Source organism: Rhinoraja longicauda, chromosome 23, assembly GCF_053455715.1.
Source record: "Rhinoraja longicauda isolate Sanriku21f chromosome 23, sRhiLon1.1, whole genome shotgun sequence".
Taxonomy (NCBI): domain Eukaryota; kingdom Metazoa; phylum Chordata; class Chondrichthyes; order Rajiformes; family Arhynchobatidae; genus Rhinoraja; species Rhinoraja longicauda.
This window is the reverse complement of record NC_135975.1, coordinates 100,620-122,571: the sequence shown is the minus strand read 5'-3', so window position 1 is coordinate 122,571 and position 21,952 is coordinate 100,620. Positions and strand designations below refer to the sequence as shown.

The 21,952-nt window shown below is 43.4% G+C and overlaps 1 protein-coding gene across 9 annotated transcripts in view; it reads left to right on the top strand.

The window, feature by feature from the left end:
* Window positions 1–21,952, top strand: part of LOC144604761 (protein piccolo-like) — a 180,617-nt gene that overhangs the window by 92,864 nt on the left and 65,801 nt on the right. For 8 of the 9 annotated variants that reach the window (XR_013548776.1, XM_078419394.1, XM_078419395.1 and 5 more), the window contains exons 8-13: window positions 4,457–4,519; window positions 5,489–5,628; window positions 7,398–7,479; window positions 10,605–10,730; window positions 14,280–14,388; window positions 17,739–17,806. Coding sequence is in view for 8 of the 9 variants with exons in the window: in XM_078419394.1 (XP_078275520.1) it covers window positions 4,457–4,519; window positions 5,489–5,628; window positions 7,398–7,479; window positions 10,605–10,730; window positions 14,280–14,388; window positions 17,739–17,806 (588 nt within the window). In the remaining variant the exon portion in view is untranslated. The remainder of the gene's footprint in view (window positions 1–4,456; window positions 4,520–5,488; window positions 5,629–7,397; window positions 7,480–10,604; window positions 10,731–14,279; window positions 14,389–17,738; window positions 17,807–21,952) is intronic. The other variant, XM_078419396.1, reaches the window with a different exon arrangement.

The following is a 21,952-nucleotide window of genomic DNA, read 5'->3' as shown; positions in this document are numbered from 1 at the left end:
GCCATGATCGCATTGAATGGCGGTGCTGGCTCGAAGGGCTGAATGGCCTACTCCTGCACCTATTGTCTATTGTCTATTGTCTATAGTCCCCTTCAGTTTTCTCTTCAGCATATAAAAGGCATGCTCAATTAGGTTCAGATCAGGTGATTGACTTGGCCACTCAATAATTGACCATTTTATACCTTTGAAACACTCCTTTGTTGCTTTACCCGAGGTGTAGCTATGGGCACTCGCATGGGCCCTAGCTATGCCTGCCTCTTTGTCGGGTACGTCACACAATCCCTGTTCCGGACGTACACCGGCCCCATCCCCGAACTCTACCTCTGCTACATCGACGACTGCATTGGTGCTACCTCTTGTACCCATGCAGAACTCACTGACTTCATACACTTCACTTCCAATTTCCATCCTGCCCTTAAATATACCTGGACTATCTCCGACATCTCCCTCCCGTTTCTAGACCTCACCATCTCCATCACAGGAGACAGAATAGTGACTGACATCTACTACAAACCCACTGACTTGCACAGCTATCTGGACTACACTTCTTCCCACCCGGTCTCCTGCAAAAAGTCTATCCCCTACTCCCAATTCCTCCGTCTACGCCGCATCTGCGCCCGGGATGACGTGTTTCACACTAGGGCATTAGAGATGTCCTCATTCTTCAGAAAACGGGGCTTCCCCTCTTCCATTATAGATGAGGCTCTCACTAGGGTCTCTTCTACATCCCGCAGCTCCGCTCTTGCTCCCCCTCCCCCCATTCGTAACAAGGACAGAATCCCCCTCGTTCTCACCTTCCACCCCACCAGCTAACGTATGCAACAAATCATCCGCCAACATTTCCGTCACCTACAACGGGACCCCACCACTGGCCATATCTTCCAATCCCCTCCCCTTTCTGCGTTCCGCAGAGACCGTTAACTCCGTAACTCCCTGGTTCACTCGTCCCTTCTAACCCAAACCACCCCATCCCCGGGCATTTTCCCCTGCAACCGCAGGAGATGCAACACCTGTCCCTTTACCTCCCCCCTCAACTCCATCCAAGGACCCAAACAGTCTTTCCACATGAGACAGAGGTTTACCTGCACCTCCTCCAACCTCATCTATTGCATCCGCTGCTCTAGATGTCAACTTCTTTACATTGGCGAAACCAAACGCAGGCTCGGCGATCGCTTCGCTCAACACCTTCGCTCAGTCCGCCTTAACCAACCTGATCTCCCGGTGGCTGAGCACTTCAACTCCCCCTCCCACTCCCAGTCTGACCTTTTTGTCATGGGCCTCCTCCAGTGCCATAGTGAGGCCCACCGGAAATTGGAGGAACAGCATCTCATATTTTGCCTGGGCAGCTTGCAGCCCAGCGGTATGAACATTCACTTCAACTCTAGATAGATCCTCTGTCCCTCTCTTCCTCTCCCCCTTCCCAGATCTCCCACTGTCTTCCTGTTTCCACCTATATCCTTCCTTTGTCCCACCCCCTGACATCAGTCTGAAGAAGGGTCTCGACCCAAAACGTCACCCATTCCTTCTCTCCTGAGATGCTGCCTGACCTGCTGAGTTACTCCAGCATTTTGTGAATAAATACCTTCGATTTGTACCAGCATCTGCAGTTATTTTCTTACACTACTTGTTGCTTTAGCAGTATGTTTGGAAGTTTGGAATCATTGTCTTGCTGCAGAATGAACCAATGAGTTTTTGAGGCATTTGTTTGAACTTGAGCAGATAGGATGTGTCTGTACACTTCAGAATTCATTATGCTACTACCATCAGCAGTTGTATCATCAATGAAGATAAGTGAGCCAGTACCTTCAGCAGCCATACATGCCCAGGCCATAAAACCCCCACCATCGTGTTTCACAGATGAGGTGGTATGTTTTGGATCTTGGGCAGTTCCTTCTCTCCTCCATACTTTGCTCTTGCCATCACTCTGATATAAGTTAATCTTCATCTCATCTGTCCTCAAGACCTTTTTCCAGAACTGTGGTTGCTCTTTTAAGTACTTCTTGGCAAACTATAACCTGGCCATCCTATTTTTGCAGCGAACCAGTGGTTTGCATCTTGCAGTGTAGCCTCTGTATTTCTATTCATGAAGTCTTCTGCAGACAGTGGTCATTGACATCCACTCCTGATTCCTGAAGAATGTTTCTGATCTGTCGGACAGGTGTTTGGGGATTTTGCTTTATTATAGAGAGAATTCTTCTGTCATCAGCCGTGGAGGTCTTCCTTGCCCTGCCAGTCCCTTTGCGATTAGTAAGCTCACCAGTGCACTCTTTCTTCTTAATGATGTTCCAAACAGTTGATTTTGGTAAGCCTAAGGTTTGGCTGATGTCTCTAACAGTTTTATTATTGCTTCTCAGTGCACTGAAATGGGGGACTATGTATAAACACAGCTGTAATTTCTACATGGTGAAACCAAAATGTATAAAAATGGTCTTTAATAAAATCTGACAATGTCCACTTTAACCACATGTGAATTTTTCTATTACAAATCTCAAATTGTGGAGTACAGAGACAAATAAATAAACGATGGGTCTTTGTCCCAAACATTATGGAAGGCACTGTATGTCACCCATAGTCAGAGAGAGCTAGCTAACTGGATACAGAATTGGTTTCATAGTAGAAAGCATTAGTGATAGTGGAAGGTTGTTTTTCAGACTGCAGGCTTGTGAGTAATGATGGTGCTGGGCCCATTGCTGTTTGCCATTTTGAACGGGAATACACAGGCATGATTAGTAGGTTTGCGGATGACACTGAAAAAGGTAGTATTATAGTCAGTGAAGATGGTTATTGAGGATTGCAGTGAGATTTTGATCAGCTGGGCAACTGGGCTGAGGAATGGCTAATGGAGTTCAGATAAATGTGAAGTATTGCATTTAAGGAAGTAAAACCAGGGCTAGACCTTCTCAGTGAACGAAGAGCCTAGGTGAAGGTTGTAGGAGTACAAATACATAGTTCTCAAAACGTGGCATCACAGCTGGATGAAGGTTTTAGTATACTTACCTTCATTAGTTAGAGCATTGAGTACTGATGAGTTCATTATGGACAACCTGTTAAAGGAAATATGCCACAAAGCTGGAAACAACGCAGAAAAGATTTACAATGACGTTGCCAGGACACAAGTCCCTGAGCTCTAGGAATATTGGGCAGACTAACATTTTATTATTTGGAATGCAAGACACTGAGGGTACTCTTATTGAGGTGTATAAAATTGTGAGGAGCGTAGATAGTGATTTTTTCCAGGATAGGGGAATCAAGTCCTCTGGGGCATAGGTTAAGATGGGAAGGGAAAGAGTTAATAGGAGTCAGAGAGACAGACACAGAGAGTGGCAGGTATACCGAAGGAGCTGTAACAGCATTTAAAAGATATTTGGAAATGTATATGGATAGGAAAGGCTGAGAAGGTATGAGCCAAAGACAGGCAAATGGGACTAGATTACTGGAGCATCGGTCGGCATGGATGAGATGGGTCTATGACAATGTCTCTCTGTGTATGTTGCTGCCCTTATCTGCAATTATTTTGTACTTAGCTTTTTTGCAAGTTCCATTTATTATTTTGTTTATGTGACAGTCAGCATTTTTTTTACAATTTAATCCATTTTCACTTTCATTTACTGTAGATCCAAAAACAAATTTGTTCCATTAATTTTGAAATATTTGTCTCTACTGCCGAAATGATAATTTTAAAAAATGTATAAAATTGATAAAAATGGGGACGTTATCTTTCTGATTCTATTGTATTTCTTTCAATTTTAACAAATTGCAAAAAAAGACATGATGTAAGAGTTTAGAGTTGACCACCTTGAACTTTAGCTTACTCAGGCCCACAAGGACAAGATTCTGCCAATAGATTTTTAAAGTATTTACTTTTATATTTGGTAATTGGCTGCTTGGGAAAGCTGAAAATTCCATGCTACACTCCAGAAGTAAAATAAATGGATTGCAGAAGTTCGTATGACCTCACAGATAAGTTATGTTTGCTTAGCTGGAAGGTTAACAGGACAACGATGGGTGGCCTTCAGTTAGGGAACAGCCTTGGTCAGCTGACAGTGGGGCAATTGTTATAACCTCTAGATAAAATTCTGTCCCAAAATGTTCTGGGATTTTGCTGAATGATCGAAAGAGACAAGGTTTGTTTCTCAGGTTTAGAATTACTTTATTAAGTTAAAATGTTTTATACATTTCTCATTGACAACAACTCCAGTTACAGGTTTGGGGCATTTTGAACCTGTTACTAGTAGATGTTTGTCCCTTCCATTTCCCGAACGACCACCTGAAGAAGTGAATATAAACAATGACTTCACCGGAATTTAGTTATAAAATGCGGACTAATTTAACATTCTGACTGCAGTGAAAATACTTGGTTCCCTACAACACGTAGAAATAAAAGATTACCTGAAGAACCTCACTCTTCTGATGCTGCTCTTTTTTCTTTTTCCTTCTCTTGCTTTATATCGAACAGGGCTTTGCACAGCACTGAATCAGTTAACTGAACCCAACCAAACTAAGCTCATTCCAATCAATTGTGAGTTGAATAATTTGGCTGGACTTTCAGCTTTGTTAAACTGAGTTTGCAAGCTAATGAAGGGCCTCGAGTGATATTATATGATACATAAACCAGGCATGATCATTGGTTCTTGGGAAGATTTGTTTACTGAAAATACCAAAGGAAACTAAAATATATGAACCCGTGGTGATGGGGCTTCCAGTTTCAACTAGAAACAGTTGAGACTTGAAGCAAGATAAGTACAAATCCCAATTCAAATTATATTCCTGCTTTACACAGTTTCTCAGTGTTAAGCTGGTTTTATGGATCAGCCCACAGTGAAATAATTTTCCTCAAAAGATTCAGGCTAGATTTCTCATGCATTCACTATCAATGGGTGAAAATCTCGCCTTTGATGATTTAGGCAAGTCAATGACAATACAAATTGACATTGATTATAAGCAGGAGTGGGCTAACTGGCCCGTTTACCACAGAGAATATTATATTTTGGTTTTGAATTAAGAAATGCATGTTTCCCAGAACCTCTGGCAGAATTTATGATCCTGGGCCAGATTCCACTTTTTTCATCAAAACTTTGGTAATTAATTGACAATAAATTCGATCAGCCCCAGAATATATTCCTTATTTTACATTTTGTTTTGAGTTTATATTTTTATAAATAACCACAATCAATCCTTTAAAAAATCTTTGTGAGAATTAACAAACAGTTATATGACATTTATAGTATCCAGAAAAGTTTCTGATAATTTCATCATTAGATGGTCTGGATTCCTTTAGCACCCAGTTATTAATCTACAATCTGTTACAGATTGTGTTTTGCACCTTGCCGTAGTCTTGTGTCATAGGTTGTAATTGTGCATGGACATATTAAGAAGCTTGCATGCTGCAAACCCCCAGCAGGGTGAATGCCATTGTTCCTGTCATTTGCTACCACTCATAAGATCCTATTATATACCTGAAAGACTGACAGTACTTTGATTTTCAAAGCATACCACCTTCGTCGGGAAGAAACAGATTGGTTTGACAAGCCACGGGAATCTCGTCTTGAAGATGTACCGGCTGCTCTAAATCGCAAAGTTCCTGATAAATTAACCCATTCAAGACCATCCCAATCACAGTCTGCAGAAGTAAGGAACCATTTATTCAATTGATTTTTATATTTATCTGTCTTTTTCATTACCAAATATACAGTCACAGGGAGAAAGTACAAATTTTAAACAGACAGCACCTGTAGTCATGATTGAACCCATGTCCCTGGCGCTGTGAGGCAGTGTCTCTACCGATGTGCCACTGCATCAATTCCAGAGACAACGTTTGTGTGACGGTCTGGGCTGCGTCCACAATTCTCTGCAATTTCTTGCGGTCTTGGATGGAGCTGTTCCCAAACCAAGCTGTGATGCATCCTGATAAAATGCTTTTTATGGTGCATCTATTCCTGAGTGTTGGTGGGGACATGCTAAATTTCCTAAGCCTTCTAAGGAAGTAGAGGCATTGCTGTGCTTTCTTGGTTGTTCCTTTAATATGGGTGGTCTATGAGAAGTTGTTGGTGATATTGTCTCGTATTTCATTGTCACCTCATTCTTCTCATTGTTAGAGATGGAGGCTGGTCTGCATCTTATTTCTGACTCTCAGTTGACCCATTAAATTTGTCCACATTCCACAGACCAGACATACCAGGAACTAATCTGTTGCATTTTCAATGCACCCCCTTTGTAGTGGGTAGACCTTGCTTCTGTGAGAAGACCACAACTTATAGAGATTCCCACCAAGATTAGGGATAGTCAGTGTAGCTTTGTGTATGAGAAATCAAGTCTCATGAATTTGACTGATGTTTTTGAAGAGTTGAACAAGTGAGTTGATGAGGACAGGGCGGTGGGGGTGGGCATTATCTACATTTACTTTGGCAAGGCCTTTAACAGGGTCCCTTATGGTAGGTTGTTCCAAAAAGTTAGATCACAAGGCATCCAGGGTAAGCTAACCAATTGGGTACAAAATTGGCTTTGTGCTGATTTAGAGGGTGTAGTGGGGGATTGGTGGGATGGCCAGGGATATGTGCTAAGATTCCAGTCTCTCATGATTCATGCTATCCTGCCCTTGAAAATCTTTTCTACACCCTTCCCAGCTGAATCACATCCATCCCATAATCAAATGACCAGAACTGTACACAAGTGCAGTCTCGCCACCGTATAGCCGACCACCCAACTTGTGTGCTCTATGCTCTGACCAATGAAGACAAGAATACCAAATGCCTTGTCTACATGTGTCACCACTTTCAGGAATTATGTACTTGCACCCTGTTTCTCTCTTCTACAATGCTCTCCAAGGCCCTGCCATTTACTGTGAATCCTCTACCTTTGTTTAAGTTCCCAGGCGTGTCCTTGCAGTCCTTCTTAAATAAATACACAGTAGCCACCTAGTTCTGTCCCACCTTTGGCTATCAATGATACAAATATCTCTGCCAGTGCCCCAGCAATTTCTTCCCTGGCATCCCACAATGTCCTAAGATACACTTGGCCAGGGACTTGTAACCTTCTGACCACCAGCAACTACTGTTTTGTAATGTGAATGTGTTGCAGGACAGTACTATTCTTGCATTCCCTTGCTTCTATGAGCTTCAATAGAGGAAGTACAAATGAGAAGTATTCATTTAAGTTTCCTACCTGCATATTTAAGGGGGGTCCTTAAAGGGACATCCTGTCCTAGTCACCCTTTTGCTCCTTGTATACTTGTAGATCTCCCAGGATGGTCCTGATTGAAATCAGTCAGGTGCTGAAGTGACCTTGCTTGGAGAATTGAATGTGTTCTGAAGGTTACTGCCAATCTTTCTTCAAAATATTACTTTTGCTATTGAAAGAAAAATATGTTAAAACATAATTCTCCAAATTTTAATCTGCAGATTAGTGGGAAGCCTGTTCAGTACAACTTCCCCCACTCTCGGGTCAAGGTTCAAAGGGATGTAAAGGACCAGACAATCTCAGGTAAAAGCATTAGGTCCTGAACGCCTCAGACCATCCTCATTCAGTGTGTCCGTTGATGCCAATCCTGTCCCAATCTGCTCTGATCATTTATTGCTGCATTAGGTCTGGCATCTTCAGATAAAACATCTGATCACAATAAATGATGTGATTGCATTGGCCTGACTGTATCTGTGTTAATGTTCTGCTTGTGTCTAAGTTTATTCAACTATAAATCTCATGCACATCAATAACATGTAGGTAAAGTTATAATGTGCTTAATGTTTGAAGATTTTTCTAGTGAGATCAGCTTTCGATGTGTAATCTAATTACTGTGCCTGAAGATTAAGACTCATTATAGGAAAGATGTGGATGTACTTGAGAGGGTCCAGAGGAAATAACAAATGGTTCTGGGCATGTGGGACTGCATTTAAAAAGGTAACCTTGAAAAGGGGAGGATGATGGATGATTAGAAGGAAATGCATAAACTGATGAGTGGCCCAAACATTGAATGAAGAGTGGGTGGATTTTGAGTGGAGGCCTAGATGTCTTAGTTATAAAGTAAACTAAAGAGAATTAATGGCATTGTGTGGAAGGACATTTATGCAGAGTGTTATTGGAATGTGGATTGCACTGCGTGTAGATGTGGTGGATGTAGGTTCCACTGTGGAGTTCAAGGAGGGTTAGAAACATACAGGGTGAAGGGACCAGTGCGATGGTCTGGTGGGCAGCTGGTGCAAACATGATGGGCTGAATGGCCTCCTGCGCTGTTCTATGATTGTGAGTATTTGAAATTAGACATTTTAATGTATGTTCACAATTTGTGCAGTGACCATTTGCAGATCTTTATGGCATCAAGTTAATCACGCCGGTCATTTGTCAGAGCTATAAAAATTGGGGAATTTGGAATATTTATTTTAGTCTGATTTTGCACCCATCTTCAGTGCATTGGTGTTGTGGATTTTGGGGAAGGAATTCAAGTGAAAATTCTTTTATCGGTTTTTGAAAATGAGCTTGGGCAGGTAACTGGTGTTTCAGTAGATCATTTTTGGGAACAGTAATCACAGTTATGAATAAGGGTACGACTGGATCTCGGGGCAAAGTACAACATTGGGGTGAAGCAGATTACCCCATGGAGGGATATGGATCACGTGCAAGCAGAGGAGATAGGTTTAACTTGGCTAATGGTCAGCATGAACATTATGGAACAAAGTGCCTGTTCCTGTGCTGTTCTGTTCCATGTCCATATTCTATGTACTGTGTCTTATTGCCACAGAATAGTCTGGAAACAATAATTTGATCGAACTGAAAAATACTGGTATTTAACATTTTACTTGAAATTTGGAAACCCATCAGATTTGTCCAATTGATCCCATTCACTCTGGGATGCACATTATGTTTAAATCAATTTCAAAAGGCATGTCTTCTGATGAAACATCCCCAATCATGGGATTGCCTTTTTTATTGAAATCTTGCTACAATAAAACATACTCAGGCTTTCTCATTTGGACTGTTCCTTCACTGGACCTCGTGGTGGAATACAACTAAATTCAAAGCTGATGAGAACATGAATCATAGAACTGAGAGGTGTTACAATGCCAGCGTTACCCAGGCCTTCCTGGCATGTTGAAAGCACTTATTTTGAATCAAAATGAATCATTTGATATAATATCTACACTAATAGTAATCTGAGGTTTCATTGCAAGGATTTTGAACACATCCCTGAGTTGGAAAAGGCTTTATAGCTTTTAATGTGTGCCTTTTGTGATGCACCGTCCCACATTTTAAACATCCTGCTCTTATTGCCTGCAAAATTATCATCATTTTAATTTTAAGTCACTGTTGTTCCTGACCCTGGCAAACAAACAAACCCTGACATTCAGAATAAAATCTATGCATCAGCCAAGGCCTTTGAGGACCATGATGATGTTGGATGTTTCTTTAGTGCATGGCTTGATCAGAAATATCTGGGACTTTTGACCTCTCTAGTGAAATGATAAAGCACCTGGATCATTCTCCTGGGGGAATGTCCATCTCGGAATTCCTGTTGCAGGAATGGAAGTCCCAGGATCCAAGGCTGTAATGTTTCTATTGATCTCTGACGTTTCAACATCCCTGAGGATAAAATGTATTTAGATTCACACATAGAACACAGTATCTGGAACATAAATCCTTAAACACGGAACAGGCCCTTCAGACATGACAATGCTAACCTTGATACCAAACTAATCCCACCTGCATGCACATGGTCCACATCCCTCTATTGCCTAACACCCTGTTCATGTGTCTGTCTAAATGTCTCTTAAACGTTGCTAGTATATCTGCTTCCATCACCTTAGTGTTCCATGCACTTCCCACTGTCTCTAAAAATAGTCCCGCAAATCACCTTTAAACATTCCCCTTCTCACCTTAAACCTATTCCATTCACTGACTATCTACCCCATCTATGTCTCTCATTATTTTAAATATCATTTTTGGGTTATCCTTCAGCCTCTGATGTTTGTCCAAGCATTCTTAATTTCCAATCCAGACGACATTGCGGTGAACTTCCTCTGCACCATCTCCAAAGCCTCCACATCATTCCTGGAATGGGGTGACCTATTCTATGCCTCTCACAATCTTCTTTAATGTCACCTCATTTGCTTCAAGAAAAACAAGCCCAGCCCATCCAATCTCGCCCATAACTGAATCCCTCCAATGCAGACAACATCCTGTTGAATCTCCTCTGCTCTCTCTCTAGTTTAATCACATCCTTCCCATGATGTAACAACCAGAACTGCAAAAAAAACACCAAATTGCCCTCACTAGGGTTTGTAAAGTAGCAACATAACATTGACAATGAAGGCAAGCATGACATAGACCTTCTTCACCACCTTATCCAAATGTGTTGCCATTTTCAGATATCTATAAACCATTTACCATCATCCATCACACACATAAAGGACAGGTTTTTAATAGCCTTTATTCACTGCAGTCCTGAATCCTGGAACCTGACTCAGAACTTAGCAAGTCAAGAATTGCATGATTGAAATAAATGTGTTTGCAGTATGTTCCATTCTGATCATCCACTCATTACAGGTATAATGACAAATATAATCCAAGATATTTATTACTCCCATTGTTGATATTTATTTCCTTATTTAAATCAGGAAATGGATTGGGAATCAAGATTATTGGTGGGAAAGATATTCCGATACAAAACGGAGAAATTGGTGCCTACATTGCCAAGGTTGTTGCTGGAGGACCTGCAGAGCAAACAGGCAAGCTGACAGAAGGTAACTGGACTCTCCCCAGCACAGCCAGTAAATCCCCGTTTGATCCGTGTCAGACCCATTTATTGATTTTCCTTTGCTGAGACATCCCTGATATCTAGTTTCAAAAAAAGAACGAAGTGCTGGAGTAACTTAATGGGTCAGGCAGAATCTCTGGAGAACATGGATAGGTGCCGTTTTGGGTCGGGGCACTTCTTCATATGGGGTGGGGGGGGTGCGTGAAAACTGGAAGAGAGGAAGGGCAGGACAAAGCCTGGAAGATTACAAGTTGATCCAGGTGAGGTGTGTATTTGATAGGAGATGGTTGGACAAAGGATTGAAATGAAACAACAGCGGGTGTGAGACAAAAGGATTCAAGAGTGGTGAATTATGAAGCTAGAGGAAGGAATATAGGTGGAAGGAGTAATAGGTGTGAGTCCAGTAGGATACGGGGGAGAGAGGGAGGGAAAGAAGCAGAGGGGGGGGGGGGGGAGAAACAATGGGGGAGCTTGTAGTTCCTAAAATTGGAGAATTCAATTTTCCCATAATTGGCTCATGCCAGGCAGATGTGAAGTGCTGTTCTTCCAGTTTGTGTGTGGCCACACTCTAGCACTGGAGGAGACCCCTGAAGAAACGTCAGTGTGACAATGGGAAGAGAAGTTACAATGTTTAGCAACCAGAAGGCTTTGGCAGAACATGTGCAAGTGTTTGGCAAAACAGTCGCCGACTCTACACTTGGTCTTGCAAATGTACAGGAGGCCATTTCATAGATGAGGTCAGAGGAGATTCACGTGAACCTCTGTCTCACCTGAAAGGACTGCTACGGTCCCTGGATGGAGGCGGGGAGAAGGTGAGGGACAGGTGTCACATCTCCTGCGGTTGCAGGGCCTGCCCCAGCCCCACGGACTGTGTGTGTTATGTTTTAGATAGGCACATGGATATGCAGAGAATGGATGATGTGTAGACAGACAAGAACTGGTCTTGGCATCATGGTCGGCATGAACCTTGTGGGCTGAATGGCCTGTTCTATGCTATGCTGTTCCGTATGCTACGTTCTATGTCAAAATTATTGAAAAGTCATGTAGAGATTTAGAATTCACATCATTGGTAGATTCTTGTTCTATTATAGTAAATCTTCAATTATGTAATTTCAAGGTACTTTTGTAATTCCAGTCGAGCGTTAGAATCTTTCTTGGATACATTATTTATTCATATCGGATATAAATAACCCCATGACACGAAACTGAAGTTCAATTCTGCTCAATCAATCTTTAAGTTGTAGATTTTCAAGGAAATCTACTGTCTGCTTCAGATATTCTGATTCAGTAACTAATGAGAGCTGTGTTCCACTTCCACCACCAAGGAGCAGAAGTTGCAAGAGTGGCTTCAGGTGCATCAATGTCCCCGCTGGTCAATGTCCCCGGTGATCAATGTCCCTGGTGATCAATGTCCCCGGTGATCAATGTCCCCGGTGATCAATGTCCCGGGCAGTCAGTGCTGGCGGTCAATGTGATGAATAATGTCAATTTGTAGGAAAATCAATGTGAGATAACAGAGATATTTTTACTGCGTTCATTGCTGGCATGTGGGCCTGAGAGATATACCAGCATTTATTACCAATCTCTGATCTTCTCTCCAATCGGGAACTAGGGCAGTGAACTGCTTCCTTGTGTATGATAAAGGTGCTTCCAAAGTGTGTAAGCTGAGGAGTTCCAGTATTTAGATTCAGAGACAATGAAGGAATGGTAATATATTTTGTGGAGGTGTAATTATGTGCCATGGTCTGTCCCAGTCTTCGGTTTGGTCTGTATGTTGAAGAAACCTTGGCAGTTACTGCAGAAAAATTTATAAATGGAATTCATTCAGCCATGATTTGTTGGTCTTGGAGGAAGTTAATGCTTTGTCAATTGTGTGCCTATCGATCAGGCTGTTTTATCCAGCATTATGCCAAGCTTCTTGAATGTAGTTTCTGTTCAACAGTGCACTACAAATTGGAGAAGCAAGAACTACAGATGCTGGAGCTTGAGTAAAAAACAAATTGCTGGAAGAACTCAGTGGGTCAGGCAGGTTCTGTGGAGGGAATGGGCAGACATGATTTTGGGTAGGGTCCCTTCTTCAGACTGCAAGCTGTTGACAGTGACAGAGGTGGTGATGGTAAAACTATTCAATGACAAGGGTTGGTAATTAGACTTTTGGAGATATTCCTAACTCATTTGACATGAATAATATGTATTAGTATCACTTCTAGGTCTTTCTGCAACAGGCAGAATTTTAGCATTAGCTAAATTTTGTGAATGGAATTGGATATTGTGAATCATGAGAAAGAACCTCGTGACATTGGAAAGTTGAACGATGAAGCCATATACAATGTGTGAGGCTGTATAAATCGGGTGGAAATACTGGCATTGTTGTCAAATGTTTGGACTCATAATCCAGGTGTCAACTAACAGTCTGAGTTTAAATCTTTGGAGTAAACTGATTTTTTAAAACAAAATCTAGTTTATGTGATGGATTCTGGTACAAACCAACTGGGTCCGTCTGGTCTACATGTGATTCCAGACCCACTTCATTGAGAATTATTCCGAACTACACTCTGAAATATTCTCGCAAGTCAACCAAGAAGTCACGTCATCACCAAATTGGAGAGGGATGGTAAATACTGGTCTTGCCTATGTTGTCCACACCTTGTGGCTGAACGAAAGTACCACAGATGAAGAGAAGCTCTGGAAATATTAATGTGGTGAAGCTAATATGCAACAATTATTGCAAAAGAAAAATAGAAATATACTTATAGTAGGAACCTGCAGTGCACATCCTAAGGTCCTCAGTTTCTAAGAGATTCACAAATGGTCTCGTTTTTAAAGATTTGTGATATTATCTCACGTGTAATGCTAGTGAACAATTGTATTTAGGAAATAAAGAAAAAGCAAGATATCAGTGCAGCAATGATAGTCGTCTTTGGAAATGCATGCTTATTGTCCTTTTTATTTTGCCATTTATTTTGTGCAGCACTCAGAGTTTTTGGCCATATTTATCAACCCTTTATATTGACTCGCTAACATTACTGTAAGTGTAAGTTGAAACATCAGTTTTCTTTTCACTCTACTGCTTTCTCTTTTTCTTCATTTGCTGAGATATTTGAAATGTGTGTGATTTTATGAGTAAAATTACTATTAAAAAATAGTAATTGTATTTAAATGCATGTTTTTAAAACTTTCCCTATGTTTGCTGTGAAATAGCTTTTAAACTATTTAAGTGTTTAAAAATTAATAACACAATTTTCAAGCCTTTGCTTTTGCTATTTATATGATGCAATATTTTAAAAGGGTAGTTTTCAACATCATTCATTTCCATTTCAACAGATCATATTAGTTGCAGTAAACAGAAACAGGAGCAACATATTTATTTATCTGAGCATGTGTTCAAATGTTTAACGTCAGAGATTGGGAAACATATTTACTGACAGGAGAGGTAATTGAAGCTAGCTATTTCTTTAGAGTTAAAAGGATTGAGTGATATCCATAGGTAGGGAGGGCTCTTTCACAGTGTAATTCTGTGTGCTTTGTTTGGTAGGAATGCAAGTTCTTGAGTGGAATGGAATCCCTCTGACTGGGAGAACCTATGAGGAAGTGCAGTCCGTCGTTGGTGTCCCCTCTCGGGAAGCTGAAATATGTGTAAGACTGTGAGTTTTTCACCACCTTGCTGTTTACCATTCAAACTCCATGACTTTTATTTTACATCATATTACAGTTACTGTGGTATATTACCCTTCCACACATGGATCTGTTATTTGCACTAGAAATCAGATATTTAATGCAATGCCATGAAATCTTCTTAGTTCAGCTAATCCTTGGATGAGAACAAATTACAGTTCTCCTCAAACTGTAATATTTCTCCTGTCAGGCCTAAATCTTCACAATAAAGTTTGTATCAAACACTTTCCTTTATAAAACTTGCATCTACTGAGTGTCAAAGAAGGCTTCAAAGCAAATGAATGTCATTGAAATCATTTTTTTCTCTTACTCTGACAAAAACTGAAAGAAAGATGTACCAAAGAAGACATTGGGTGCTGTTTGTCCCGAAGACATGTGGGTTGTTAGGTTAGGCACAGTAAAGATCCTCTGCATGCAAAGGCGAATGGTAGAAATGGTGGGGGTTGATGACGTAGAATGTGCAAGAACAAGCACCTTGTGTACAGCGGTCAGCCTAACCATGTTTCAAGACCATATACTTAACAATTTCTATTAGTCCTGATGATTAACTCCACTGCAGTGAAGTGAATTATTCCAACAAGAAAGATTATTTTTTGAAGAAACTGCAGCTTGCCATCACTTAGTGAATGTGAGGTGGCGATGAATTCCTGAAGGCAGGCACAGGCTGTTACTAAGGCTACAGTGTGGACAAGGAGAGATCTCTTTGCCGTCCTTGAGATTTTCAGCATTGATATTCTTGTTGGTGTTTTGAGGCCATACAGATGCAGATAACAGATTAATGGATGTTCAGCCCGACAACCATCAGTATCTGCCACGACACAGTCATACGGAAAGTTTTGTTCTTTCTTGTTCAAACAATTAGATAATCTAAAAGATGGTGTTGCTGATCGGGGTATTGTTCTGAAGTCTTCCATTGAAACAAGGTGTGTTTACAACAAGACTGGTTTCCTGGGATTTCGTCAGGGTGACCATGATCCCTAATACTGAGCTTGTCTTGCACAACTTTCCAGGATTTCCTCTTTTCTGGGAAGCTCAGTTTAAGTCCTCCTAGCAGGAGGAGCATTTTATTTTGCTTTTAGAAGCTCTCCTTGGCCCTATCTTTCAGTGAAATGGAATGCATTCACTGGTAAACAAGGCATGCTGTTTCTGAATTGGAGTGAGTCAGATGTGCATGAGACATTCACATAACCAGGAGGAGTTGCTGGATCATCAGACCAGCTATTCATGATTCTAAAACTTGCCCCATGAGGCTGGAATTATTCTTCTGGTTTGTCCTACCCATTAAATTGTTCTTTCAGCTACCACGTTTCATCTATCAAGTCTCACGCTAGGCAACAACGTGAATGACAATGTATCTGAGCTCTGAGCAGAACAACGTTACTGTTGGTTTATTCACAAAATGCTGGAGTAACTCAGCAGGTCAGGCAGCATCTCGGGAGAGAAGGAATGGGTGACGTTTCGAGTCGAGACCCTTCTTCAGACTGATGTCAGGGGGGCGGGACAAAGGAAGGATATAAGTAGAGACAGGAAGATAGAGGGAGATCTAGGAAGGGGGAGGGGAAGGGAGGGACAATCTAAAGTTGGAGAAGTCGACGTTCATACCACTGGGCTGCAAACTGCCCAGGCGAAATATGAGGTGCTGTTCCTCCAATTTCCGGTGGGCCTCACTATGGCACTGGAGGAGGCCCATGACAGAAAGGTCAGACTGGGAATGGGAGGGGGAGTTGAAGTGCTCGGCCACCGGGAGATCAGTTTTGTCAATGCGGACCGAGCGCAGGTGTTCAGCGAAGCGATCGCCGAGCCTGCGCTTGGTTTCGCCGATGTAAATGAGTTGACATCTAGAGCAGCGGATGCAATAGATGAGGTTGGAGGAGGTGCAGGTGAACCTTTGTCTCACCTGGAAAGACTGTTTGGGTCCTTGGATGGAGTTGAGGGGGGAGGTAAATGAACAGGTGTTGCATCTCGTGCGGTTGTAGGGGAAAGTGCCCGGGGTTGGGGTGGTTTGGATAGGAAGGGACGAGTGGACCAGGGAGTTATGGAGGGAACGGTCTCTGTGGAACACAGAGAGGGGAGGGGATGGGAAGATATGGCCAGTGGTGGGGTCCTGTTGTAGGTGATGGAAATGTTGGTGGATGATATGTTGGATCCGCTGGCTGGTGGGGTGGAAGGTGAGAACGAGGAGGATGCTGTCCTTGTTGCGAGTGGGGGGAGGGGGAGCAAGAGTGGAGCTGCGGGATGTAGAAGAGACCCTAGTGAGAGCCTCATCTATAATGGAGGAGGGGAAGCCCCGTTTCCTGAAGAACGAGGACATCTCGGAAGCCCTAGTGTGAAACACCTCATCCCGGGCGCAGATGCGGCGTAGACGGAGGAATTGGGAGTAGGGGATAGACTTTTTGCAGGGGACCGGGGGGGAAGAAGTGTAGTCCAGATAGTTGTGCGAGTCAGTGGGTTTATAGTAAATGTCCGTCACTAGTCTGTCTCCTGTGATGGAGACGGTGAGGTCCAGAAACGGGAGGGAGATGTCAGAGATAGTCCAGGTATATTTAAGGGCAGGATGGAAATTGGAGGTGAAGTGTATGAAGTCAGTGAGTTCTGCATGGGTGCAAGAGGTAGCACCAATGCAGTCATCGATGTAGCGGAGGTAGAGTTCGGGGATGGGGCCAGTGTACGTCTGGAACAGGGATTGTTCGACGTACCCGACAAAGAGGCAGGCGTAGCTAGGGCCCATGCGAGTGCCCATAGCTACGCCTCTGGTTTGGAGGAAGTGGGAGGAGTCAAAGGAGAATTGTTGAGGGTAAGAACCAGCTCTGCTAGGCGGAGGAGAGTGTTGGTCGATGGGGATTGGCTGGTTCTACGGTCGAGGAAGAAACGGAGGGCTTCGAGACCATCCTTGTGGGGGATGGAAGTGTAGAGTGACTGGACATCCATGGTGAAGATGAGGGAGTGGGGGCCTGGGAACCGGAAGTTATCGAGGAGATGGAGAGCGTGTGAGGTGTCTTGGACGTAGGTGGGGAGGGATTTAACCATGGGGGATAGGATGGAGTCGAGGTAGGTAGAGATAAGTTGCTGTTGGGTTCTCCTTGAGGTTCCTGAGCTTCTATATTGAGAAAGGGCAGATGCACCAACTTAACACACACACAGGTTTCGCTTTTGAAATTGACTCATTAATTTCTGTTTTACCTATTGCTAATTCATTGAGTTTCACGAGTGGGAGTTGACTGCAATATTCTAATGCCATTAAACACTGCTCACATTATAGTCACGATGAAACTAAAACATGCTCACTTAACATCATCTAAAAAATTTATTTTTTCTTCAGGGGTTTCAACATGCTTTCTGATTCAGAGAAACTCCAGCATTTGGACTTGAAGGACAGAACAAAGGCAGGTAGGACAAATTTAAACATCTATTCTCAACTGCAATTAGGCTAATTTCAGAGAGGAGCTGGTAAAAATCCTGATCACAGAATATAAAGTGTTGGAGGGGGCGGGGAGAGGGAGGGGAGGGGGAGGGGGGGAGGGGATGGAGGGAGGGGAGGGGGAGGGGGAGGGAGGATGGAGGGTGGGGAGGGGGGATGGAGGGAGGGGAGGGGAGAGGGAGGGGATGGAGGGGACGGAGGGGAGGGATGAGAGGGAGGGTAGGGGGAGGGGAAGGGGAGAGGGAGGGGAGGGGAGGGGAGGGGAGGGGAGGGAGGGGGAGGGGAGCGGAGAGGGGGGAGGGAAGGGAGGGGAAGGAGGGGAGAGGGAGGGGAGGGAGTGGGGGGGAGGGAGTGAGGGGAAGGAAAGGAGGGGAGGGGAGGGAGGGAGGGGGAGGGGGAGGGGGGTGGAGGGAGGGGAGTGGGAGGTGAGGGGAGTGGGAGGGAGGGTAGAGGGGAAGGGAGGGGTTGGGAGGGTAGAGGGGGGAGGGGGGTGGGGGGGAGGGGTGGAGGGGAGAGGGAGGAGAGAGGGGAGGGGAGGGGGTGGAGGGGGGGAGGGGGGGAAGGGGAGGAGGGGGGAGGGGGCTGGGAGGGGGGCTGAGAGGGGAGGGGGGAGGAGTGGGTGCTGCACCAATGCAGGAGTGGTTCGGGCCCTACGGGTCCACTTGGTCTAGTCATGTTTATAAATTTGAACCAATGCTCTGAGGATGTGACCGGTGAGTGAACAAGGGGAAACTGTAGATGTAGTGGAGCTTGACAGAGTGGATGTGCGGATGTTTTCACCAGTGGGAGAGTCATGAACAAGGGAACAAACCTTGGACATTAGGGGTAAATCATTTAAAACTGAAATGCATAGAAATGACCTCTGTAGGTGGTGTGAGTAAGAAGGAACTGCGGATGCTGGTTCTCTGAAGATGGTGGTGAATCGCCTGAGGGAGGACCAATCATTTGATGTATTTAAGGTAGAAATTAATATTTTAAAGAATGAGGAATTAAAGATTATGTGGAACTGGCACAGAAGTGGAGTTGAGGCCAATAAAGATCGATTGTGATCATATTGATTGGTGGTATCACAAAATGCTAGAGTAACTCAGCAGGTCAGGCAGCATCTCAGGAGAGAAGGAATGGGTGATGTTTCGGGTCGAGACCCTTCTTCAGACTAACCCTAACCCTAACCCATTCCTTCTGTCCTGAGATGCTGCCTGACCTGCTGAGTTATGCCAGCATTTTGTTGATACCACCAATCAATATGATCACAATCGATCTGTACCAGCATCTGCAGTTATTTTACGACACATATTGATTGGTGGAGCAGGTTCTGGTTTTTCGTGTCCTTCTTGGTTTCTTGTGCGAGGACCAAAGACATCAATTGCTTTGCATTCAAGATAAAACATCCCAGTAATTTTAATCCACAAATGTTGTGAACTTGCTTTGTGAAAAATTAAGACACAAAATCTGCCATCAGGCACATTGCACTGTTAGTGGAGGCGGGTAACCAATCCACCACACCCAGGTCTGGGAGTAACCGTCTGAATACTATGGTCAATCATTCAGCAATGAGATAACATGCAGGCTTAACAAACTATGAGGAAATATGTTGCCCTTTTTTTGCAAGAGCATTTGAGTAAAAGAGTAGAGGTGACATATTCCAATTATATTGAATGCTGGTGAGAATGCACCTGGAATATTGTGTGTAGGTCTGGTATCTCCATCCAAGGAAAGATATACTCCTTGTGACTGAAGGAGTGTAGGGAGAGATTGCAAGGTTGATTACTGGAAAGGGAGTTTTCAATATGAAAAGAGATTAAGTATTCTCGGTCCATGCTGTATTGATTTTGAAACATGAGAAATCAATTGAAATGTACAAATTATTATGCAGTGGAACTGAATTTACTCTAAATCCATTCTGTGAAATGTTTGGATTTCTTGTTCACAGATGAACATTTCCTTGATTTTAATTCTGTCTTTCAAGCCTATGGTGTAAATGCAGCCATCAGGCAGGTGTTTATTCCTATCAGCATGAAGCGTATACTTTGATGTAGACATACTGTTGTGCTGCCAATAAGCGATGCGTATAGAGGTCTTTCATGTGAACTCAGGCCCTCATCCCTCTGTGATCTGGCAATCTGCAGCCCAGCACGCCTCTCCTCTCAGCTCACAGAGGAGAGGTGTTTGTGTGCAAGGTGAGCAAGATCAGTCCTTGTGCAAAAGATGCCTCGGGTCTTGTACGTGACGTTTATCGAATGAGTCTGACCACTAGAATGCAGCCTCCTGCACAATACCTGTGTAACACATCCGTTTGGAACAGGAGGTTTTCCAACAGCTCCCCTTAGGGGGAAAACAGGTTTGGTGAGAGGTAAATCAGTAAGATAAAATAAATCTTCCCAAAAAATTGTATTAAAAAGTATAGTGACAAGGCTGATAATCTGAAATTGACACAACTGCTAGAATTGCTCCGTGGGTCTGTGGAGAAACACATTTACTTCAGTCCTGAAGAAGTTCTGAAGAAGGGTCTCGACCTGAAACGTCACCCATTCCCTCTCTCCTAGATGCTGCCTGACCTGCTGAGTTACTCCAGCATTTTGTGATACCTTCAGTCCTGAAGAAAGTTGTTGACCTGAGACATTAGCTCTGATTGTCTGACTATATAACTATTTGTTTTGTACTGTACTGAGTTAGGGGCAGTGAATGAGAGTCATAGAGTCAAACAGCACAGAAACAGGCCTTTCAGCCCAACATCTTCATGCTGGCCGTTAAACAATAGGGGATTAGAAACATCAAGTCATAGATTCGGACAGCATTGAAACAGGCTCTTTGGCCCAGTCTGTCTATGCTGACTATCCTGGTTGTCTGCACTAATCGCATTTGCCTGCATGAATTTCATGTCCCTCTGTGCCGTGCTCATTTAGGACATGTCCAGATGCCCCGAATGTTGATGCCTTGAGTATTCTCAGTGTCCGGTGCTGGCGTCAGTGATCAAGGCAGAATGTCCCCTCTGTTCCAGTCGAGTCCTCACTGGAGTGAGGAGTTGAGTATAGGAGGAGTTGAGTATAGGAACAAAGAGGTCCTTCTGTAGTTTTACAGGGCCCTAGTGAGACCGCACCTGGAGTACTGTGTGCAGTTTTGGTCTCCAAATTTGAGGAAGGATATTCTTGCTATTGAGGGCGTACAGCGTAGGTTTACTAGGTTAATTCCCGGAATGGCGGAACTGTCGTTTGTTGAAAGACTGAAGCGACTAGGCTTGTATACACTGGAATTTAGAAGGATGAGAGGGGATCTTGTCGAAACATATAAGATTATTAAGGGGTTGAACATGTTAGAGGCAGGAAACATGTTCCCAGAACCAGGGGCCACAGTTTAAGAATAAGGGGTAGGCCATTTAGAACGGAGTTGAGGAAAAACTTTTTCAGTCAGAGAGTTATAAATCTGTGGAATTCTCTGCCTCAGAAGACAGTGGAGGCCAATTCACTGAATGCATTCAAGAGAGAGCTAGATAGAGCTTTAAGGATAGCGGAGTCAGGGGGTATGGGGAGAAGGCAGGAACGGGGTACTGATTGAGAATGATCAGCCATGATCACATTGAATGGTGGTGCTGGCTCGAAGGGCCGAATGGCCTACTCCTGCACCTATTGTCTATTGTCTCACCAGGTCTACACCAATCTGATGAATGCTCTGTCCATATTCTCCACAGAAGCTGCCTGACCCATGGAGTTCCTCCAGCACTTTGTGATTTGCTCAAGATTGCAGCATCTGCAGTTCCTTGTGTCTCCGAGCTATACAAACACCAACCATCCCACTTTCATGCTGGGTCTGTCCCCATACGGAGCTGGGATAAGCTGTTGACAGGTCTGCTCACTGAGAGGGAGGTGTCTACTGATCCGATGGGCAGGGAGGATTCCTTAATCATTTATTCAATTGTAACATAAAACACTGGTCAAAGTAAAACACTGGCCAGAGTAAAACACTGGCCAAGATGCTGAGAATGAGGTCACTTACTCAGGGTCATTAACCAGAGGATGGACACTTGATCCAGTCCTAATACAAGATTAAACCTTCTGCAGTGTGTGGTTATAATCTGAAGAACACTGCCTTCAGATGGATGTCAATTTGATTGTTCA